Here is a 24,845-nt window from a genome sequence, read left to right on the forward strand (position 1 = left end):
TTTATTTTTGGAACATCAGAGCTATAAATTACGACGCAATTTTTTGTTGGTCAAATTTAAAAACTAAAAAAATTGAAAATATCCCCGATCCATAATGTGGTCGGGAAAAAAAAAAGAAACTTCAAAAATACGTTTAGGACCACGTAAGTCAAACCTTACTCTAGCTGTATCATTGTCATTCTGTGACACCTGGAGGTAACCAGACCAGGTTTTTGGTTTCTTGAGTGCCCACAAATGTGTTCCATTTGAAATGACCTTTGTTCCCCTTTAGGATCCGGCGCTACCGCATCCGGGCGGGCAGCACCAGCGACTCGGACCTCCTGACCTGCCTGGCTCAGCTGATGCACGGCGCCCGCGGCTCCCCCGCCGCCCATCATCGCCCGTCGGCCCCTTACGCCAGCTCCCGGATGACGGGCGTCAGCAGCCTGACCAGCTCGCCGCACCACGTCCGCAGCTCCAGCGCCTCGCCTCGCAGCTCGTCCTCACTGCAGCGCTCCGTCAGCTCCTCGCCGTCGCGCCACGAGCACCGCGGCAGCTTCGGGGGAGGAGCAGGAGGAGGCTGCCTGGGCCGCAGCCGCTCGCCGCCCAGCTTTTCCGGATCGCCTCCGCCGCGTCGCCTCTACCACCACCACCAGGAGACGTGCTGCAGCCGACAGGCTCGCGCCGCCGCCTTCCACCTGTCCAGGGGGAAGGGCTGCAGTCGGGAAGGCAAGTGCTCCAGCAAGCTGGCCAGATAGTCGCCCGGAAGGTGGACAAAGTGGACGAAGAACAGTTTTTCGGTAACCCTCCTTCTCTTTCCGGACCTCAGAGCGCCCTCTTTTTCCGTTATCGGTTTTTAATATTCATGTTATCGTGTTGGATAACAAAACAGTGCAGCTGCGATTTTCTTTCCTGTCCAGGGATCAGTAGTTGGTACTGTAGCACAGTGTTTCCCAACCTTTATTGGGCCATGGCAGATATTTTCCTGTTTAAAAAAAAATCCACAGAACCAAAAAAAAAAATCACAAAATTAATTGAGTTGAAAAAAAATCAAATTATTCAGTAATTCAGAATCAGAATCAAATTGAATTTCAATCTCATTTTACAATCATCTTTACAAATGAATGCATTTTAAGATTCTCTGAACAATTAATCAATATTCCAATTAACTTTCCACAATTTATTTTTTTGCTATTCAATTTATTGTTGCACCTTTCCTTACAGATGACTTGGTACTGAAAAAATTCACCCGATTGCCACATGCACATGGTGAAGACTCTTAACTCCCACTAACAACCCAGGTTAAACCTAGCTCCTCCCCCGAGATACAAAGCCTCTCTCTCTCTCGCTCTCTCGCTCAGTCAACATACTTCACACTAATTCAAATTTCAAGTTGGCTTTGGCAGCATCTTTTGGTATCTTTGGGAGTTTCAGAAAGAGCAAGAAAATTACAAAATTCTTTTTTTATTTCCAGCAGTGGATTTTCTATTTTTTAACTTTCATGAGCTTTTTTTTTTTTTAGGTTCATACGCTCATCCCGCCAGTAGAATCTTATTTATTTATTTATTTAAATCAATTTTATTGAATTTTATATTAATGTTAAAATCCCATTTCCGCCAGTTAAATGATAATTTTTTTAAACCGTCAGAAGCCTGTTTCCGCTAGTGGATTTTTTTTTTCTTTAACTGTGAGAAACCCATTTCATCCAGCGGATTCCATCTTTTTTAATAGTAAATAAATCTTTTTATTTTTTGGCCCAATTACTATATTTTGCGGCCTATAAGCCGCTACTTTTTTCCTTGACTTTGAACCATGCGGCGAATACAACAGTGCAGCTTTTCTGTGGATTTTTATTTCACTGGTAGGGGCGCTCTATAGTTCGGAAAATACGCTACACCCTGAACTGGTTGCCAGCCAATCGCAGGGCACACATAGACGAACACCCATCTGCGCTCACACTCATACCTAGGGGCAATTTAGAGTGTCCAATCAACCTGCCATGCATGTTTTTGGAATGTGGGAGGGATCCGGAGTACCCGGAGAAAACCCACGCAGGCACGGGGAGAACATGCAAACTCCATATAGGAAGGCCGGAGCCGGAATCGAACCCACGATCAGCATTGTGAGGCCAACGTGCTAATCAGTCGGCCCTCCGTGCCGCCCCCACGTCCGCCTTATAGGCCGAAAATGAAATTGGATCGTTTTCCTTGGCACATTAGTGGTTGGGAATCACTGCGCCGTAGCATACTGTGCAAGTCGCTTCCTTGTTTATTTATCTTACATTGACAACTCAGTATAGAGTCGCTTAATTTATCACGAGTATTAATGCACTTGGTTTGCATACCGAGACTGTTTTGGCTTCTCAACAAAGCCATGCCGCGGTTGAAGTTTTATTCATGGCGATATTTTTTTTTCTTAGATGCTTGGCATCGCTTAAACAATTTTTTATTTTTTTTTTGCGTATGCTTCAATTGAACGAACTCGTTCCGAAGATACAATCAGTCATGTCGAGTGCGTGGAAACGCGCAAACCTTCCTGTGCCTACTGTCGTCCCTTTTACGCAGCCCGTCTAAACTGGGATTTATCCACCTTGTGGGTGAGCGGTTGTACCAATCTTCCACCTCGGGAGGTCGTAACAGAAACCCCTTTCAAGCCATTTGAAAGCTGGCATTTTTGCATGTCGCTTTACAAACAGGGAATGGGTTGACTCTGCCTTTTTCCAATGTCAGAGGTCAGAGGTGAGTCTCAGAAGCCCTTTTTACGCTACCAGTGTGTTGACCCGGCATTATTCCACTTTGCGGTAGTAACCGACACCTCCTTCACACTATTTGAAAGGCTGCTTTTTTTGCGTGTGGCTTTTATGTACAAGAGGAAATGGGTCGACACTGCGATTAAGTGGTATCAGAAGCCACGATGACATGACTGGTGAGTCCAACCCGGTAATATTCCACCTTTAGAGGTAGTAACAGAGACCCCCTTTCGCAGCATTTGAAAGCCAGCATTTTTGCGATACGGCTTTTCCACACAAAGAGGAATGGGTTGACTCTGCAGGCGGATGGTATCAGAAACACGGCCGGTCTGAGAGGGAGTAACAAGCGTCTTTAAAACCACATAAAAGTAGGATTTTTTTTTTGTTTTTTGTTTTTTTTTAGCATCACTGTACAAAGCAAATATGTGTTAACTCCCCAATTTTAAGCCCCATTTGAAACCTCCGTCGAGTCAGCGTGGGAATATAATGTCCTTTGGAGGTTATAATGCAAGCCCCTTTCATGTGGTGTTGGGTGTGTCACCGTTTTGTGCACACCGCCAAAGTATTGACGACAATTTGACACCCCCACAGCCGTGGTCTCAGAAGCCTCTTTTAATATTCCGCTTTCGAAGGTAGGAACAGCTTCCACACCATTTTAGTCGTTTAAAATCAATCACGCAGTGTCAGGAAGGTTCTTGTATGCAAGGGAATACGGCAAAATGCCAGGACGTTTTCGCTGATCTTTTTTCCGTTCGATACATGAGGGAACAACAATGAAATGAAATGCTAAAAAAAAAAAAATGCCCGGACCGGGTGGGAAATTTAACACCCAACTTTCACATCTCCCACCTTGTTTTAATGAAAGCATTTTTCACAGTCCGACACTTACTTTACATGTCATGCTGGATGCTGGTTCCTGTGTGAAAATTAACTCGTGTGCAGGGTCTTTGTGTGAAAGGGGGTTGTGTCGCTAAGACGCAGGAACTGAAGAATTTTCTTTTTTTTTTTTTAATTATCATAATAACGGTACAATTACGCTTTTGGGCAGCTGAGTTGCATTTTAACACAGTTTATCAACGCTCATTTTGACGTCTAATCCAAATTGTAAGTACTCGAGTAAGGTGGGGAAAAAAATGGAATGACATGCAGTGTGTTTATGCACAAGAGCAAAAGGTCACCACTTTTTAATTCCAGCACTAAAGCTTTCTTCTCCACTTGCACGATAAACAGCTTCTTCTCCCTCCGTCCCGGCACACTAATGCATTCCTGCATGCTGACTCCGCTATTAAGACAAAATAAGCTGCATCTTTTTAACCTCACTGTGAATAATAAGTTGAAAAGCTAATCACGCAAACTTTATTCTGAAGAGCTGTTGAGTGATGTGGTGCTCCTGTGGCCAATTTCAAAATTTGAACAGTATATATAAGGTGGTATTTGGGGGCAGCCTGAGCACACCTTGAAATTATGGCAAAATTTGACTGCCAGTGCTAATTTATTTATTTATTTATTTTTTTCACTACTTCCCCCTAAATTGAATGGGAGCACGTTGCCTGGCCCTATCCGGTGACACTATAATTTATATAATAATATATATAAGATATATTTCCGCTGCACTGCACTTGCTTGGCTTCGTTTGGATTTATTGTTTTTTCACTAGCAACAGCAAAAAACATTTAGGAGGAAATGCGCTAAATAATAATGTGAATTCGCAAAACTCAACCCGCTCAAAAGTATTCATTTATGTTTTTTTTTTTAGTTGTTCCCGCAATGTGTTGTCAAGTGTTCATTGCACTTGTGGACCTAAAAGTGTTTGTTTTAGAAATTTGAAAAGTGACAAAAACTGTCATAGAGGGCCCGACCGATATGGATTTGCTCGACGCCGGTATTGATTGATTTTTCATCGAATAAAATTCTAGAGGAAAAAATACAAAAAAAAAAAATAATTGAAAAAAAAATGGCTCCCATAATGCTCAACAACAAAGAAGAAATAGTTGCCGATTTATTTATTTATTTATTTTTTTTGGACCATTTTTGCAGGAGTGGGAGAATATTGTTTGTCATTATCACTGTCTTATGTTGTAATATTTAAATGTGTAAAAAAAAGAGGCAGCAATAACCTGGCAATTTTTTTTCCATTTTTAAAAGCTAATATTGGCCTATTAAATCGGCCGGCGGCTCAAATTGGTTAATTAATCGACCTGACCCTAAAGGCACAGCAGAACAGTCACTATTTGGAAAAATATACTTGTTTTATTAAAGACGATCTAGAAAATGTTTTCACACAGCGTTAAGGCTAAGCACCAAGCTAAGCTATGCTAGCTAGCGTGTGTGTGTGTGTGTGTGTGTGTGTTTGTTTTGATTTGTAAATCCGACAAATCTGCTCAACTACTCGGTCTAGTATTAGAAATAATAGGCTACCTATTGGAAAAGCGCCAAAAGATGGAAAAGCCGAGTGAGTATCGTGCGATGGAAAAGGGGCGTATTTTTCTGCACTGACTTTGAATGATTGTGATTTTTTTTTTTCTTTTTTAAGGCCATCCCTGAACAATTTTGTGTTATTTTTTTTTACCCTTGACTTTATTCAAATACACTGCGTAGATGGATCACGTTGCCAAATATTTTGATACATGTGCTCTGGATGGTCAGAAAAGCGTGTGGAGCTGCTTGTAGGCAACCCCATGGGCCGCTTTTTTCGCCAGACGGCGTTCGGTCGGCATTTGGTCCGCCGCCTTAACGCCTCATCTGTAGCCACTTTGAAACGCAAAACGGTCCTTATTCCGACTGTAAAATCATCTCAAATACATTTTAAACAGGCTTCAGCGGAAGTACAGTTGAAACAATGATAAAATGGCCACTAATCAGTTTTTTTGTTTTTTTGTTTTTTTTGGTTATTAACGTACACAAGTGGCGTGCAGTCGTAGCGTTAGCACATTTTGTTTGTCAGATTTAGAAAGGGGTTGTTGTACTTTTTCGAAATACTTGACGGTTTATTTATTTATGGTGACGTTTTGCCGATTATGGCCATCCATTATTTGAACTGATATTTATTTTTATTCATGATTTTATTAATGATTTGTGTATCTGTGGGTTTTAATCCATATAATTCTCCATGGGAAAGAATGTATCAAGTGTTTGTTTTTGTATATAATTGTAATTATTTAAGTTGATAATATCATTTGTATCATATCAATGCCTTGTACAGTGATTTTTCTTTTTATTTAGTTTTTTTGTTTTTAAATTATTTTATATTTTATTTTTATAAAATGGTTATAAATAAAATACTCATTCCGCATGCATATTCAGACAGTCGTGTTGCTGCGTTTTTCCTAATCATGTATTTCTTATACAAATAACGCATAAAAAAATACAATTCAGTACTTAAAAAGGCTATTTTTACAAGAAATATTTTGAAATTACTTGGCAAAAAATTCTGTATTTCATACAATTTATTACCGAGCCAATCAAAGTTAAAATTATGTGCATTGTACAAAAAAAAATCTATCAAACATTATATTGAAAGGTATAATGAAATGATGAAATGTAATGATATTTTTAACTCAAAATATTTTTAATTTATTATGAAGGCCAAATAAGGAAATTGATATATTTTAGACATTTTGGTTGCACAATATTTTTCCTGAAGCCAATCAAGGTTAAAATCTAATAAAGTTTTCTATCAGACTTTCAAAAAATAGCTAAAAAGGCATCTTAAGAAAAATATCTAACATGATGTATTAGGGCTGGGCGATAAACCGAAAATTTACCGTTACCGAAATTCATTAAAATGACCGAAATCATTTTGCCCCTGTCGGTAAATTCGGTATTAAAAAAAAAAAAAAGAAAAGCCTTTTCTGTCTGCGGCAATGTTCATGCCCCTTTAAGACCGCTTCGGCGCCTCTAGTCACGTGACTCCACCCGTCTGATCGAGAAGGAAAACAGACGTCGCTGTCGTAGCTGGCGATTCAAATCCAGAAGCTTTTTCGCCACCCACAACACAACCATGCTGTGCTGAAAGTTCAAAGTGAGAAGCAAGGTTCGACAAGTGACAACAGCCCAATAACGGAGGCGACACCATACGAGAGAACGTCTCAGAGGTGGATGCGATAGCCTAGCACATAGCTAAAGATAAAGCTCCTCTAGTTAGTGACGTGCACAGGATTTAAACGCTTCATTTATCGTTATCGAGGTAAAATTGCTCAATTTCTCGCGATATTGATTTGAGGTCATATCTCCCAGCCCTATGATGTATATAAATATTTCACAAGAGTTGACATAATATGTGCATAGATATTTCAATATTTTTTTAGAGTGCCAACCATGGATAAACAGTTCTAAAATCAGAAACCAGAAAAATAAATATTGCTAAAGCAATGTATCGCCTTTAAAAGGGATTGTAAAAATAAATCAATAAATCAAATGCAATATATTCCTATAATCAAATGCAATATATTTTCCATTATCAAAAAGACATTTTGCAATTTTGATATCAATAGCAAGAAACATGAAGTTGACATGCACAACATGATTTACGTTTGTTGGCCACATAAAATGATGTAGCGGGCCAAATTTGGCCCGCGGATGTTGAGTTTGAGACCTATGGTGGAGAGCAGTAGTCCTCAAATGGGGGAACATGTACCTCTGGGGTTGCGTTTGGAAACTTCAGGGGGTACATGACTTCTTAAAATATATTTAAATAGTAGCATCGATGCAAAAACAACAACAAAAAAATTGTTTGATCACAACAGTTGACTGTTGTGAAAGACATTTTAAGAAGTTCATGATTGTTTTTGCGAGATCTTTGGTCCAAAAGGAGAACACTTTTGATGGCAAAACACTCGGTTTGAGGTTTTTATTTTATTTTTTTTAAATAATTAATTTATTTATTTATTTCATCAAAGATGCTTGACGCGAGTTCGGGGGAACCGGGCTGAAAAACTACATTGGAAAAAAAAAAGGTTGAGAACCACTTGTCTCGAGGTTAAAATCCTATAATGCATACTACGACACATTTGTACAATCATTTATTTATTTCAGTTCCACTCAAATGGCTTCTGACCACTAAACATAAAAAAAAGATGAAATAATAAAAAAAAAGAAAAACGGCGTTGTTCGTAAGATGTCGCAGGTCGTTCCGACGTCACTCGCATTTGTGCGCATGCGTGTTGACTGTCCCGCCCTCTTCCTGTCACTTCATCCGCCGCGCAAGTCCCTGCTCGGAATGGCGGCTCTTTTGGAATCGTTACTCGCAAGGAAAGTGGACCTTACCAAGGTCTTGGACTGGCTGAAGAACATCCAGGTGGGTCGGAAATAGCCTCGAACGCTTTCGGCGACACGCTCAGCTTGGCTTCGGTGTCATTGCCATATCGTTTATCCAAAGTGGGGGTGACATGAGCACGTTACGGCTTGTAAACAAAACTTTTAGCTCGGCAGCTAAGCACGGCTGCGTCGACTTGTAACAGTGGAGTCGCTGATGTTCTTTGCGGCCGAAAAATACTCGACAAATTCTAAATTTGCTTTCTTAAATTGATATTATAGTCTGGGAGGTCAACGCTGCAAAACTGACATTCGCCGGAGTGGAGTTAGCTTCGTCAAAAATGGCCATTTCATCATATAATATTGATGATTGCATTCGCTGTATTGGTCACTGTCATCCGTCATAATTATTGTTACTATCATATTATGTTAGCTTTGCTGGAACCTAATAAGTTGAACTGTATTCTCACGATACAGTTCAACTCGATGGACTCTACACGTTTTTTCCCCCCCATGTTATTTAATAAGAAAAATGTCACTCTCTAATTTTGTACCTTGAAAAACACAGTCAAAAATGTCCTTACCAATTACCATCGTAATGGCCAAGATTTAAACACAGTTATGGCTGTAAACATTTTAAATTCATTTTTTCTTTTTTCTCTTGTTTTTTTGTAGCCAATAAGAAAACACTTATTTGAGCTTTCTCCCCATTTCTTTAAAACAATGATTGGTTATTTTTCCCATGCCATTGCATTTGTAATGAGAAACTAGTAAAAAAAAATATAATAAAAGACCTTTTGTTCCACTAATGCGCCACTTTTTATGTTTGTTTGTGTTTTTTTTCTCTTGCTTACAGGATAGCGACAGTTTGACCTTCAGCGAACCAGAGTCGACGGTCCACAAGCAAGAATTCATCCCCTTCCTGCTCAATTTTCTGCGAGATCAGAGCAGCCAGGCCCTGACCCACGGTCCCGCCACCCCCGCCAAGACCCCCAGCCAGCCCAGGCCCTTTGCCTCCTCTCAGGGCTGCCCCGAGAGGAGGACCAGCAGGTCTGGTGGCGGCGGATCTCGCAGCGCCAGCCGGGTGCAGCTGTTCTCACCGACGCCATCCCCGGGGTCCGAGTCGGGCCTGAGTCACCTCAGCAGCCCGTCCTCTACCACCGCTTGGAGCCCGGCGTCCAGGCCCTCTGGCTCGGAGCGCAGGCCCAGCCAGAAGATCAGTCTCGGGGACTTCGTGCAGTCTTCTCCCGAGCTCCAGAAGGGCCGCAGGAGGAGCGGGAATGGCGCGGGGAGGCATGCGGGAGGAGGGCGAGCGGCGCATCATGGTGACAACGCGAGGAGAACTGGCAGAGGTGGAGCCTTCGGCGGGACCAACGAGCAGGTTTCTCCTCCGTCTGTGGGTCAGCTTAATTTTAACAACTTGGAGGATTTCCCACCTGTCGGTTCATCTACTGTTACCCCCATGTGAGTTCTGATTTTTCTTTGATTTTATGAATTCTGTAGTCCTTCATCAAAGCAGACTTTTTAATGAAAATACGAGAAATAATAATGAGAAATTTGCAAACATTGGCTTTCACTTTGGAAAACAATGACCAAACCAGGAACAGAATCAGTTTTCAAAAAGGTTGGTATGGCATTAATCCCTCTCATGTGATATTGTTGTTTTGGTGTTTTTTTTTTTTTTAAATAAATAAACAATTTCAACAAAAATTCGTTAATAAATTTTGGGAGAAAAATGTTCTACCATACACTTCATGCCCAGTAAAATTATATCTGATTAGTTGATTAGTATCTTAATCAATGGGATAATTGATAGAAAAATCAATTCTAAAAGTATTTGCTAGTGACAGCGCTATCTTAGACTCAGCACTTGAAATATATTTTTTTTGTGTTGTTTACCAGACTGAACAGATTTTTTTTTTTTTTAAGGAATAAGAACAAAATAGGCAGTGTATACTCTTTGTATTCTGGCTGAAGTACGCCCCGTTTAAGAGCGCTGTCTTGTCTCTTGCAAGTCGGGGACAATTTAACCCGCCTCAACAATGCTGAGCCAATCACAAGTGGGGTTTTGTTACATTGACAACAGGGGGTGGAGCCAGAACATTGTATACAAAGATAAAAAAAAAAAGAAGTCAATTTCCCATCATATTTGTCCATTTCATTTGTCACTGTTTGTCCTCCAGGGCAAGCAAACCATCCAGGAGAATAAACCCGACGCCGGTAAGCGCCGAGCGGACGCACTCCAAGCCAAAGACGTGCTTCACTTCCACGCCCCTCAACAAAGCTCCCAGCCCCCCGCCCTCCGACACGTGTGTGACAGCGGTCAGCCCCCACAGCCTGATGGAGGAAAGGGAGCTGCTCAAGAGAGAAAAGTAAGTGCAGACTCCAATTGTGGCCTCCGCTTCGAGTAGATACGATGCCTCAGTTGAACCTACCAAGAGAAAAATGACGTCTCGATTATTTTGTTCTGACTATCCGTTCATTATGAGCCGTTTTTCAAATGCAGTATTTCCCACTGATGATACAATATATATGAATATATTCTCACTATTAAGTTAAAAGCGTGCGGATCTGATATTGGTCAATTTTTTTTTCTTTCGTCCAAAAAGATTTATATTTTCTGAAAAGAAAAAGATGCAGCAGTTGGAGAGCGCGTGACAATTTATCGTTGTATGTTTTAAGTGTAGGAAATTGAATAAAACAATGACAAGCATATGGTATAAAAAAATATGTTTTTGTAAATAATATATTCTTGTAAATTATAATACAATATTTAATACACATATTGTCTGTGTCCAGTGAAAATATATATATGCATATCTATTTTTCTATTTTTGTTTTCTTTACTAAAAAAAAAATCTTTCTTTTATAGAAGATAATAATATTCATTATCATAACATTATTATTATTATTACCTTCATCAATGCTGAGAGGCCTTTTAAAGGGTCTCATTAAGTGAGTGGAGGTGTACCTAATTGTACGACCGGAGGGTGACCCATCCCCCCCCTTCTCTCTCTCCAGGTCTAAACGAGCCCAGCAGACCTGCTCTCCTCCGCCAGCTTCAGAGGAGCTCCGCACGCCCACCAAGTCTACAGTCCGAAGGCTCCCATCCAAGGTAACGCCCGACCAGCAGATGCCTTGTCCCGAACCGTCCAAAGTCACCTTGGCCTCGGACCTGGACATGCTGGCGGAGCTGTACTGCGCCTGCATTTCTGGTACGCGAACCTCAACGTAGTGCCAGAAAAGCGACGGAAGAGTGCCAACCAATGTATTTTTTTGGAATGTTTTTTTCCAGAAAACCTGGTGCCAAACATTTTTCTGGAGCTCTTCTTTGTGATGCAGTTGCTCACGTCTCAATCTCCTCATTCTCCTGACAACAATGAGGAAGAGGAGGGGAGTGTGTGTACGCTCCACTCAGGTAGCTTTATTGTAATTGACCGCTCCGTTTTTAGTGAGAACAAACTCAACTCTTGTTCTCTTGGACGCCTTTTTATAGACATGCTGGAGAGACGCTACCTGAGGAAAGTGCACAACTGTGTCTATTTTGCAGTGAAGGTGCTGGAGAAGCAATATCAGTGAGTTAACATCTGCGTAAATATGTACAGTAGCCTAAAAGGGGGAGGGGCTGTTTAATGCAACTCCTCGTTGAAGTTTACTGTCAAACAAAACATCAAACAAAGAACATGACATGATTTGCATTTAACCTAAGTTTGTAATATATACCGTATTTTACGGACTAAAGGCCGCTATTTCTTCCTAGATTTTGAAACATGCGGCTTTTCTGTGGATTTTTCTTTCACCACTAGGGGCGCTCTATAGTTCAGAAAATACACTAAATAAATCTAGATTTTTTTTCCCCTCTTTCTCTTGGGTCTGTTCTGTTTTAATTAGCAAAGTTGTTGCCGTGTTAAAAGTCACTGTTTTAACAATATGGTACATGAAATTGGATAAGTAGTAATAGTCCAGAAAATGCGGTACGTAGAATATATTTTAATGCTAACACATAATGGGAAAAGCCTTAAGCAGGCGAAGAAACGTAGCATGGACATTGCGTTGGTGATCAATTTTTATAATTTATAATCTTTTATTTTATTTATTTATTTTTTTATATAATTTTTAATTTATACTTGAGATAGATTTTTTTCTGCACTGACGTAAATAAACCAGCCACCATTTGTAGACGGTACTTTTTCTTGACACTGACACCGTAGGTTGTTGGTTCATCTGGACAAGTGCACGTTGCGTCTCCTGGCCGAGAACGAGAGAGTTGGGTCGTTCTCGCCGAGCCTCAGGGATCGCTTGAGTCAGGCCCAGGACAGAAGTACTGCCAAGGTAGCACAATGACACGGATTCATACGTTCTGTTAACGGCGCCATTATTAAAACGACACGAGATGAATTTCGTATGCTTGATGTCTTCTAGCTTTCTCCCTCCGTTTCCACGTTCATCCACTCGGTGCCCTTCCAGCCTGCCACAGACAATCGCTCCAACTTCAGCAGTGACAAGGCCTTCCACACCTTTAAAAAGCAAAGGTAGATAAGGTTGCAAAATGATTTACATTTGCTACAGACCTCGGTTTTAAGGTGACAGTTAGGTTCATGTTGGGTACAGTAAAGGGACAGATTTAAAAAATCAAATCAAAATTTGTTTCAATAAACAGACAGATTTCAGGACATTTGAATGGTGACCCTTAACAGTAAATCAAATTTGTGTTTATGAAATAAAAAAAATAAAAAATTAATAGTGAATAGCTTAAATCCTTTTTTATTTTTTGAAAAAAAGTGCATCAATAATTTGTCTTCTTTTTAGGAAACAAACAAAAATAGTCATTTACACGATAACATATTAAAAAATTTGCTTTTCCGACAGTGTACCGTCTTTAGTTTTTTATTTTTGGGAATCCAGGAATAAAGATACATTAAACAGTTTGGACAATAATATATAGCAGTGTAACTATTTTATTTTTGGGAAGGTGAAACTTCGGATGTTTGTCTTCTCTCAGTTCAATCGCAGTGACCTGTTCTATATTGATTGATTTGATTTTCCTCTCATTTCAGGGACATTTTTTACGAGGTGCTTCGAGAATGGGAGGACTTCCACAAGGAACCCGGTTGGATCTTTGACGTTGCCCTCGGGAGTCGCATCAGGCAGGTCAAAGTCTTCTATTGCTGCTTCATTTTGGGGCGTTTTGACTAATTGTATTTATTTATTTATTTTCTTTCCTTCTCAGAGGAATGATGAGTCAGCTAACCGCCGCTGGAAACCACTCGCACTTCGCTCGTCTCTTCCTGAAGCAGCTCGTTCAGGTACGTCCGCACATTCCACTATTAATACGTCGTCGTCATGAATCCACTGCAAAATTCTTCTCTCGTGCTTAGATGTGCAAAGGGCCTCGTGTTAACGCCTCAACGGGCGACGCCCCCGACGCCGACCTGCTCGGCATGCTGGGAGCCGACGGCCTGGGCCGCCTGAAGCGCCTGGAGGAGCGTCTCATTCAGCCCCAGGGCGTCGGCGGCCCGTGCCCACCGCCGTCCTTTCCCGGCCATCAGGAGTTCTTCCGGGACTTTCTGCAAGTGGCCAGTTGGTAAGGTGGCACGAAGCACGAGCTGTGAAGTCGTACAGCTAAGTTATGGACATGGTGCATTCTGAAACTTGTCAAGAGTGTTTTTGAAATGTACCCACCAGTAAAATGCGTAATCACCTCAGTTTATTGACTTGATACCAGCTGTCAGCTGAACCAGCACCTGCAGGACAGCTTGTGTCAGCAGCTGCTGCAGCTGGACGAAGTCTCCATCTTGAGTCCTACGACTCCCGTCGGAGAACAAGAGGAGGAGGGCGAAGAGGCGGGCGGCGACGGGGACATGGACCAGCAGGTACGCATTCGCCCGACAGCTGCGAATAAAAAGCACGCGCTGCAAAGCCGACTGAGCGACGCGGATCTCCCGTCAGAACGAGAAACAGCGCTTCGCCTCGGTGCTCCTCCTCGCTCGTCTCCTGGCCAAGTTCCTGGGCTTCATCTCCTTCTTGCCGTACCGGATGACAGAGAAGCCGTCCAGGGAGATCCAGGAGGCGGCCGTTGCCCTGCGGAGCAAGGTAAAAAAAAAAAAACGATGGACTTGAATGCAACACAATGGTCATTGAAGATCCAAATCAGTCCTTTTGGCGCACTGGAACTTCTCTGCATTACAATAACATAGACTGTGCGTACACGTAGGGCAGAGATGGGCAACTGGTGGCCCCTTGATTAATTATTTCTTTGGATTAGGTCATTTTTATTTTATTTTTTAAACAACCACCTCCCCAAATCATCTGAAAATGCAATGTAAATTGCTGCAAAAATGGGGTAAATGCGGGGGAATAATTCCGGAAAACAGGGAACAATCGAAAATATCAAAAAGACAAATTGAGGGGGGAAAAAATTTTTGCGAATATGCAGAGGTCGACTGTCATTTTAAGTTGTGATATCTCCGATCACCACTGGATGGCAGGCGTGTCTTAGTTGTGCTTACACTGGGTCGTATTCTGCTTTAAACTACAATATGAATGGGTGGATTTGGAATGATAAGTGGGAGCAATACTACCGCAGTGAGTTGATTTTTGTAAAAAAAAAAAATAAATAAATAAAAAAAAAGGTATGTTCTCGCACTCAATGTTTGCTTCTTGTTCAGGAGTTGTGCCGTCACTTTTATGTAAGAGTTGCACATTGCACTGAAAAAAAAAAAAGTCGGTGTGTTTTTGTTGTTGTTGTTTGATTCTTTGTTCGGTTAGCATTATCTTTAACGCCAGCATTGCAAAGCGAATGATCCAAAACAGAATTCATCCAACAGAGCGTTCCTGTGCTGGACATGTGTGGCGTGCTGAGGAATAGCATGAAGCTCAGGCGCACCATCTTGACCGTGCCCTGGCTGGTGGAGTTCCTCTCCATGCTGGACTTCACCGGGCCGCTGCTGCTCAGCTACAGGGTGGTTCTGGGCACGCTGTGTCTCCTCTACAGGTATTTAGACTTGCACATGGGCCAATTTATTAGGAACGCTTTACAAAAACAAGTGTTTGACTACTTACAGCTCCTGCTTTTGTGAAATGCGCGACATAAATAAAGTTGTAATGTATTATACTGTTATTTTGCATCACACTGAGATCTTTCTGTTGTTATCTAATGTGGTATTATTTATTAATATGTGCCATTTTTCTTGATCTTTTTTTGTATTGAATGTTGTTTTGTATTTGATATTTTTTTAGCTTTTTTTTAAATATATATATATTCTCATATTTGTAATTTTTTTTTTAAAGCAGTATTTCCGTCCAATATTTTCTGTTATTTGCAAAAAAATCACTTTTTCAGTCTATTTTCTATCTGATATTTCTGTCTTGTTGCAATGCCTTCTCTACTATTATTTCCATATTTGATCTTTTTCGCCTCTCATTTTGGCTTGCTTATTCCCCTCGAATAGTATTGCATTTCTAAACGTCTGTTATGTCGTATTCTTTTCCAAATGTTTTCTATTTTTGCATGCACCTCAAGGAAAATGATTCTGGGCAGATGCAGCGAGACCTCTTACCTAAACAAGCTGCTGATTGTGTCCGTACTGGGATGGCTCTTCCAGGTAGGCGGCTCCTTGCATGCTTTGAAGTAGCATGCAACACTGCCACTAAAACTAAAACTTAACGTACCTTCTTGCCTTTGACAGATCCCGGTGGTCCCCGAGGAGGTGTTCTTCACCAGTGACTTCACCAAGGTGGCCGAGCTGGAGGAAAGCAACGCCAATGCTGCCGGACTCGTAAGTAGAAGGGATGCGAGGGATACTTACCATCAGTGGTGGGTGGTCAAGGTCATCAAGGCCTTCTCTGCTGGCCTATCATAATCAAGAAATCATGATTATATCCGTCACATTGATGTCATATTATATCCTACTGTTGAATTTGTAGGTTTAAGTTTTTATCCAATCAGAATTCAGCGAGCCCCTGTTGCCAGGCAGATTCCATAATACCAGTAACATGCACGATTTGGCCGAGGTTTTCCGATACAATCATACGGGCGTCTGTTCTGTATGAATGTGGGGCTTTTAGAATTGATAGACAATTGCGATAGCCAATCAGATCACGAGTTGATGGCAGTTAGGCCTTCTCGCTGGCCTTTTGTTGTAGGTGACGAATGCTGCTGACCTTATTCTAATAATCAAACTTGCACCCAAGTAAAACACCTTTAAAAAAAAAAAAAACAAACAAAAAAAAACTAAAATACTAAAGCTAATAAAAACTAACAAAGCTGCCCAAAAAACGAATCCAGACTTACTCGTTTTGAAAAAAAAAAAGTCACTCAAAACATACTAAAAACTTATTATGATTACAATTCCAATACTGTAATATAGCTGGTTCTCCCGCAACCTTTGTGAGCAAAAGTAGTCTAAAAAATGGGTGGATGGATGAGGTTTGAGAGCAGAAATTAGGTGTGATGTCTCTCTATACAGGACTGTATCCCCCTGGTGGACCAGCAGCTCCTCTACACATGCTGTCCCTTTCTCGGTGAGTCCTGTTCATGTTTGCCCCGCCCCTTCCATGATCATCCAGTTTGTACCTGAGCGACCTTTTCTTTTGCTGTCCACCAGACGAGTTCCGCAAGCTCCTCGCCGCCTTCGTGTCGGGAAGCAGCGCCAAGGGAGGCGGCATCGTGCGCAAGATCACGCCGACGTCGGCCGAGCTTCAAGACGCGGTCGGTGGCGGCGGCGGCAAGCGGTCGCAGCAGAAGCTGCAGGCGGACCTGGAGCAGGCGTTCTTCCACAACCAGCCGCCGTCTCTGCGCCGGACGGTGGAGTTTGTGGCCGAACGGGTCGGCTCCAACGCTGTCAAGCACATGAAGTTGGTATCAAAGTTGTTGAATTATGGTGAACGCCCGCGATTTACAGAGGTCAGGGACCAAGACCCAATGCGATGACAAATGGTCGGCGCACCTCCACCCTATGAAACGTTTGTGCGCAAAGGCCAAAATTGACTTTTCAATGTTGGACAGATTGGCCATCTTGTTTGGAAAAAGGGTTTAAAAAAAAATGCAAAAATGTATGTAAATGATGATTGATTGATAAGCGGATGCCAAAATATATATTTTTTTCTCTTGATTAATGTACCTTGACAGTTTACGAACTGTACTTAGGTCGTTACAAAAAATTTGTCGTTCACTGCTAACATTGCCCAATTTTCAGAATTTGTTCTTGATTTTCACATGAAACATGATTTGTGCATAGAAGGCTCTCTGCGGTAACGATTGCTGCCGTTGACGGGATCGCTTCAAAAATGAATGGACATGCTTGAAAAGACAGATACAGCCTCATCAATGTTGTATGGAGCATGAAGAGGATATCAATGTCAAAATGTTTCATTTTTGAGCATTTTTTTCTTAACTTAAAAAAAAATTGTTTATCCAAAAAACTGAAGCCAAATTGGAAAAAAACATTTTAGGACTGAAAAATAATAAAAAATAAATAAATAAAATAAAATCGTTGAAAACTTTCTTGGCACCAAAATGTGTTTTGACCACTGTTAACGAAAACGATCCATTTTCAATTTGTTAATTTCACGATACTATCATTAATTCAGTACATTTTTTCACCTATTAGGTAACAAGAAAATAAAACAAACTTATTAAATGGGTGTAAAAAAAAATACTATTTTATTTTTTTACATTTCCTATGAATAAGTGAACCAGTTATCTATGTGAAATAAAAAGTACGTTTAAAAACGATTTTTATTAAAAAATTTTAGGAAAATGTTCTCCTGGGAAAAGAAAATACAAATTGGTGAGAATTTCCTGTACTATTTTCATGAGTTAGTGTTTAGTGATAAGGCTGGTTGTTCACAGGGCGACGTTAGTGAGCGAGTTGGTGGAAAGAGGAGATAAAATGCTCCGAGATGGACTGGAGTCACCCAAAGCCAGCCCGTCCAAACTGAACGAGTCCATCTGCGCTCAACTGTGTGAGGCAGGACTGGAAGCCCTGAGTAGAGCCACCAGGTACCCAAAGTCTTTTTTTTTTTTTTTCCCTTCTCCTTCTCATCATGTCATAGTTTCTTGAAATTGATCTCTCCCTTTAATAATGTGCAGATTTTGCTGTGAAAAAAGTCCAGAAGCCATCCGCATTTTGCTCCCTGATGAGACCTCCCCTGCCGTAAGTCACCTTGAAGTGGTAGATAGTAAGTCACAAACAGTATTTCGTCGTTAGCAAATACTGTTAGCATCATGACGAGTCAAGTCATTTTTTAAATGTTTCGCCCCCAAAAAAACAAGAAAATAAGCAAAGAAACACCACATATTCGACGAGAGTCCAGTTGGTGCAATTAAAGGTTTGAGAATTACCATGACCTGGGTGACAGTTTTAGCTCGCAGGTTGATCACATTTAAGTGACCATTTGACACATTTTGCCTTTATTTTTCCAGATTTCATCAGTAGAAATATATACAATAAATAAAATCTAAATATTTTCAAAATGTATATTTTTACCCAATTATTCTCAATGTGGGTGGCACTGTGGACGACTGGTTAGCACATTGGCCTCACAGTGCAGAGGTCGTGGGTTCGATTCCGGGTCCGGCCTTCCTGTGTGGAGTTTGCATGTTCTCCCCGTGCCTGCGTGGGTTTTCTCCGGGTATTCCAAAAAACATGCATAGCAACTTGATTGGACAATCTAAATCAGGGGTGGGCAAACTTTTTGATGGGCGGGCCACAATGGGTTCTAAAATATGACAGAGGGGCCGGAATGGATGGAGAGTTTTGGTCACCTCACCTCATCTGAGAAAAAAAAGATACATTTAATTCGAAATGAAAATGAAGAAAAGCATTTCAACAAAATATCTGTTTGACACCCCAACGTATTTAGAAAATAAAACATTAACAAGCTTTATTCATTTAATTTTTTTCAAGGTTTGGCGGGCCGGATTAAAACATTTAACGGGCCGCATGTGGCCCCCGGGCCGTAGTTTGCCCGCACCTGATCTAAATTGTCCCTAGCTGTGATTGTGAGTGTGCCTGGTTGTTTGTCTTTGTGTGCCCTGTGATTGGCTGACATGTCATAAAATTCTTGACCATACTTAAAAAAAAAAAAAAAACCAGAATAAAACACTATTATCTCCATGAGCAACTTGAATGACGTTTCTCAAACTTTGTCTTTAGGTGCTGGCCACATCTGAAAACATCACCATCCACCTGGCCACGGAAAAAGCCTGCAGCTGGCTCTCAACAAACATAACGGGTACGCTTTGCCGTACGCCACGCTTGCGTATTCGCTCCTCACGCGCTGCTTAAAAACACCGCCCTTCCACCATTTAGCGCTCATCCGGCGGGAATGGAAGTGCAGGTACGAGCGCGTGACCAAGACTTTGTGCGCCGATTCGGCAGACGAGTTGGGCCCGCCGCTTACCCCCAAGAGCAAGCGAGGGGGCGCCAGAGTGACGTCCTGCCCTCCCTGCTGCACCCACAGCGCCTCGCTGCCCTCAGACGTGCTTATCGCCATCAAGGTATGACGTGAAGAAAATGATACCTACACTTCCGCGTGACCCAACGTAATAGCTTTTTGACATACAAGCCGTGGTCTGGACATTTTTTTAATTTATTAACATTTCACGTTGTGTTGCAAGCATAAATTCAATTTAAGCGCTAGATGGGGGATGGAGAACTTCCAAACAAGAAACACTTGGAGTGAAGAAAAAAAAGTTTGGGGGGCGGGCAATTTTAAGCAGTTTATCGCCACACTTATTTGAAGCTAAGTCTCAAACTGAACATCAAATGAAAAGAAGTATAGAGTGCAGTGTTGTTTTCGATGACGAAGATGTTTCATCAACGCCCCTTTTTTTTCATGACGATATCAAGAAGATGACGAGCTCGTGACGTGACGTGCGTGAATATCTTTTGACGAAGTGAGACAAAATTGTTCGCGTGTGGTTTGCCAGACGCTCAAAAATGATGACATCCCTTCAAATTGTACATGTCATCTGTCTTTTGAAAAATTGCAATGAAGTGCAACCTACCCTTCTTTTGGGCACGCCCACCAGCGGGACAGCACGCAGGGCGCATGCGCCGCGCAAACACCAGCACAACAAAACATGAACACGTCTGCGGTCGTTCGTCTAAAACGAACTAAAACCTTTTCGAGTTTTTCGGCGAATAAATTTACAAAATCTACTTTAAAACTTTTTTTTTTGCATTTTCGTCAACTAAAGCGAAACTAAAACCTTTTTGAGTTTTCGTCGACTAAAACTATAACAAAGCCACTTTAATTTGTTTTTAAAAAAAAAAGTCTGCCATCTTAACGCTAACGGCGAAAATAAAACATGATCAACATCAAAACAAGGCTGACCTTGGCAAATGAAATAATGACGCACAAACTGCATACTTACACACTTACATTTGATTTATTTTTATGACGTTTCATAGAGTGCTGTTTTCTCCTCTTTTAAAAAAAAAAAAACTTGTGAATTTTTTTTATTCGTCATTTTGATGGTGAAAGATGGTTTGGGTTTTGAGTTGTGAACGTGGTCACGAGATTTATTCCGCTCTGAAGTCAAGGCACTGGTTTTTATGCCTTCTGATTTTATGACTTGACGCTGGGTGACAAATCACGACTTAACCACATAATTCAAAGGACTTGCTGAGCGTGGCCGTGGGCCCCAGGATGGACGAGGAGCTTCCAAGCGGCTCTCAGCTTCAAATGCTCTTCCAGAGAGTGCAAGACACACTGGTCTGCAAAAAGGTAAAAGCACACACAGCCTCGCTCAATTTGTTGTTCATGTTTACTGTCTTTTTTTTTTTTTTTTTTTTTAATTTTTATTTTTACTTTTTTAGTTCTTAACAGCCGTGTCGGAGCAGATGCTGCTCAATGCCACTGTCCTGCTGGCCTGCAAGCTGGGTGAGCCTGACAATGATGCCTTTTATAGACCTTAATCTTATTTTAAAATCATTGTTTTAAATTTGGCACGTAATCCACCTTCATTGTTCGTTAATATATTTTCAAATACAATGTACATTGAGCCCCACAAATAGTGATAAATAATCTACTTGTTTATATACTTCAAAAAAATAATTCATCTTTTTTATTTCACTTTTGACCTGTTTTAAAAAAAAAAAAAAAGTGCGCAATGGTTCTTGATTAAACATGCCATAAAATACTTTAGCAAAATTAAATGAAATAAAAACCCCCATTTTGCCTTAATTTTTTTCACGAGACACATTTTGTTGTATATACATTTATATTGGTGGAAAATCTCAAATGATAAATAAAAAACATGCAATGACAGACACATGTAAAAACAAAAATAAAAAAAGATTCTCCGAATAACTTGATTCTTAATGTCAGATTTTTATTTATTTATTTCAGTTTTTTTTAATGAAATATCAGAGCAATGTCTATTACGATTTGAAAAGTTATGTTGTCAGCTGCACAGAGACCCTACCATACAATTATTTTGTAGATTTTTAGATTACATAAATTTGTTTGGGGACACTTTTATTTTAACCCCCAAAAATATTAATGCTCTGAATGTTTTTGTTTAATTTTCCCCTCCCTTCTAGTTTATGTTTGTTTTTTTTGCATATATTTTAAACAAATAAATAGTTAGTAACTATAGAGAAATGTTATTTTTCCAAATTTAATCAATGAATAATAATGAATAATGATTCATGATTAAAAATCACGTCATATAAAGGCTGTTCAGTCTATAAAAAAAAACAAAAAAATCTCTTCCGTGAGTCCAGTGTCTGCAGAGCTGCCTCTGGCTCCTCCGTCAGGTGGCGCGGAGTCCGAGCCTTCCGTCAGAGCGCTGCTAGAACAGCTGAGCGAGCTTTGGGAGCGAGACAACTGTTGCTGTGCCCCCCTCCACCTGCTCTTCACACCGCTAACAGTCACCGCTGTGCTGGAGGCTGGCGACAACGAGGTACAGCCGTAACAGGCGTCAATCCGTTTTTTGTTTTTTTAATAGCTGACATTGGGCCATCCTGGAATGCTTTGTTGGACTCATTTACAAAAAAAAAAAAAATACTTCTGGAAATGGTAATGAAGAGGATAAAAAAAATCTAAATAAAATAAATAAAAATTTAAAGATTAGGTTTAACACTGCCTTAAATTCCCAGCAATGGCTTGTATTAATTCTGATTTTTAATTATACAGTTATTTTACACCCTTTTTTATGTAAAAAGCGCTCAGTATTTTTTTTAGATATATGTAAAAAATACATCTGTGAATAAATAAAAATCTGCATGATTACATTGTCATTTTAGACAATATTTACTAAAAAGCACAATATTAAGATTTTCTGAAATTAGAATTGAAGTATTTTAGTAATTATAAAACAAACATTTTAAATTGGTTGAATTTTTCCCCAAAAAAATCCAATACTTAATATACGATATATTTTTAACCAGGTGTACATAAAATGTATTATCAGTAATAACTATTAATGGAACATATTTAAAATATAACTAAAAATATTTGCGCAACTGTTACAAATTAAATAATTTAAACCAATTAATAAAGTTGGAAAGATACATGTTAACATAATTTCTAAACATGTACAAACACAATGTACATAAAAACTAAAATCTTTACTTTTTGATTTTTTTTTCTTTAAATTAAAATTCATGATTTGACTGTTTATTTTTTAGAGCATTTGCAGGATCTTGTTTTGATACACTCTTTAAATATTATCGCGCATATTTTGTAAAACTACCTATGTGTTTTTCATCCAAATTCATTGATTTTCCTCTCAATGGTTTAAAAACGTCTTGCCAACTTTTTTCACGTACCTTCTCTCTGTTTAGGGTTTGAATATTGAGAAAAACACTATACAAATATTTTTTATTTTTTTTATTTAGTGGAACAACTACTTGTATGTGGTGAGGCGTCTAGTGGATCGAGGCCTGTTTTCTGATGAGGAGCTCGTATCTCATTGGACCAAAGTGGCAAAGCAGCGCGTGCCAGTGGTGAGTGTTTTCCACCTTTTTCAAATCCACCATCATCATAACCTTGAATCTATTTTCACACTTCAGGATCTGATGGAGAAGTTCAGCTCTGACAAAGCTGCCTCCCCGCTTCCTAGTCGAATGGACCTGCTGCAGCTCTCTAAACAGACTCTAGAGGGCGCCACATGACAAAAACAAAAAACAAAGCAGGAAACGGCTTGAAACATCTTGTATGTTGTGGACATCTTAAAACAGAAAATTCTATCCAAATATATTTCAAAAACATCATTTTATCAAGAGCACCTTGACATGCGAGTCTTTACAAGAATGCAACAGTGCCTTTGTTCACTGTCTCCCCTTTTTTATGCAGCTTTTTTATATATAAAAAAGAAAATGTTTTGTCACTGAACTGACATGCTGATGATTATAATAATAATAAAGAATAATTCTTGTTAATGTTTATGTCACATTTTCAACAATGTCTTTTTGGATGAAGGAGATACACCTTTTAATGCCTTGTGTGCAAATACTTGTGAGTCTGATGTGGCTGATTATCATAATAACCACCTCTATGTCAAGATTTTACACTTCCGTGATATGACTAATTCCACTGAATCAAGTTCAATAGCGAAAGCACGAAGGTGCAGTGAGCACTCTTTCAAAGTCAAAAGGTAAGCGGAGCTGCAGTGTTAGCACAAGTTAGTGTTGTTGGCTAACAGTGTTTGTGTGTATATATATCTATCTCTCTCTCTCTCTCTCTCTATATATATATATATTTATATATATTAGTGCTGTCAAGTGATTTTTTTTTAACTCATCACAAAAAATTCCATGATTAATCACATTTTTCAACTACTATTTTTTGCGAAGCTTATAACAGATTTACTTGAGTAATATCTTGGAATTGATGCAAAATCACCAAATATGAAGTATATTTAATTCAAAGACTGTTCTAATAACTTTCTTGGATTCTTGAATACGATCTAAATGGAGACATCAGTGACAGCAGTGTTGGTTTGCAAGGCCCAGTGGTAACTTAAACACAGTGTTTTGTTCTGAGGCGTGCTAAAGACAGCTAATGTGGCATAATATTTGCAAAGTATGCAAATTATTTTTGAAGTAAATCAAACTGAGTTAACTGAGTTAAAATTGTTGGATTAATCACCTGAGTTAATGCTTTAAAAGCCCTCATTTATATATATTTATATATATATATATATTAGGGTTGTCATTAAAGTGTTGAGGGGATAGCAAGCGAGAATAAAAATACAGACGTTCAAACCAAATTATGAAATAATATAATGATGCAAAACATACTATAGAACATAAAGCATACCTACTAATATTTCATACAAGGTAAACATTTGAAAACAAATTATTTTATATAATAAATATATTTACGTGCATGAGAACTGGTGCGGCGATAGCACGATCGTCGAGAAGCACTCTTCCCCCAACATCGAGTTCATGTCCGTTAAATGCCTGCCTTATTTTCTCCCGAGGGAGCTAACGGTAGTGATTGTCACAGCTGTTTACATCCCTCCCGACGCTAGCACTAGCACGGCGCTCTCGCTACTCGCGTGCGTCATCAATAAACATCAGCGGGCCCACCCTGATGGCGTTCACGTAGTAGCGGGAGACTTTAATAAGGCCAATTTAAAGACTGTACTCCCAGAGTTTCACCAGCATGTCAAGTGCCCAACGAGGGGAGACAACACTCTCGACCATGTGTACTCGAACATCAAGCACGCATACAGAGCCCTCCCACTCGCCCCTCTCGGCCAGTCAGACCACCTGTCCTTGCAGCTCGCACCTGCGTACACCCCTCTCAGGCGCAGATTCAGGCCTACCACAAAGACTGTGAAAACCTGGCGTGACGACGCCATGAGTGAATTACAGGACTGCTTTCATGACACAAACTGGGA

General features: G+C 40.2%; 2 protein-coding genes across 4 annotated transcripts in view; both read left to right on the forward strand.

The window, feature by feature from the left end:
- The window catches only part of ttbk2a (tau tubulin kinase 2a), a 29,313-nt gene extending 23,289 nt beyond the window's left edge, over positions 1-6,024 (forward strand). For both annotated transcript variants that reach the window (XM_088310531.1, XM_088310538.1), the window contains one exon: positions 272-6,024. In XM_088310531.1, coding sequence (XP_088166657.1) covers positions 272-737 — 466 coding nt within the window. In that variant the 3' untranslated portion in view covers positions 738-6,024. The remainder of the gene's footprint in view (positions 1-271) is intronic.
- Positions 6,025-6,519: 495 nt separating this feature from the next.
- cdan1 (codanin 1) lies at positions 6,520-23,382 on the forward strand. Of its 2 annotated transcripts, XM_088310559.1 has the most exons (27): positions 6,522-8,024; positions 8,838-9,445; positions 10,165-10,353; positions 11,003-11,196; positions 11,277-11,399; positions 11,478-11,556; positions 12,193-12,313; positions 12,404-12,513; positions 13,039-13,128; positions 13,212-13,287; positions 13,360-13,565; positions 13,707-13,854; positions 13,931-14,074; positions 14,809-14,975; positions 15,504-15,585; positions 15,670-15,759; positions 16,450-16,504; positions 16,588-16,837; positions 17,835-17,984; positions 18,075-18,138; positions 19,141-19,219; positions 19,297-19,484; positions 20,609-20,716; positions 20,809-20,872; positions 21,718-21,896; positions 22,834-22,941; positions 23,008-23,382. In XM_088310559.1, the coding sequence occupies exons 1-27, from the start codon at positions 7,845-7,847 to the stop codon at positions 23,107-23,109; spliced, it is 3,954 nt and encodes a 1,317-aa protein (XP_088166685.1). In that variant the 5' UTR covers positions 6,522-7,844; the 3' UTR covers positions 23,110-23,382. The 2 variants fall into 2 exon arrangements, with proteins under 2 accessions (XP_088166676.1, XP_088166685.1); XM_088310550.1 differs by having other exon boundaries at positions 6,520-8,024; positions 22,834-23,382.
- Positions 23,383-24,845: the final 1,463 nt, after the last annotated feature.

Source organism: Idiotropiscis lumnitzeri, chromosome 1 (assembly GCF_059441095.1).
Source record: "Idiotropiscis lumnitzeri isolate Australia: NSW breed Sydney's pygmy pipehorse chromosome 1, RoL_Ilum_1.0, whole genome shotgun sequence".
Lineage (NCBI taxonomy): Eukaryota > Metazoa > Chordata > Actinopteri > Syngnathiformes > Syngnathidae > Idiotropiscis > Idiotropiscis lumnitzeri.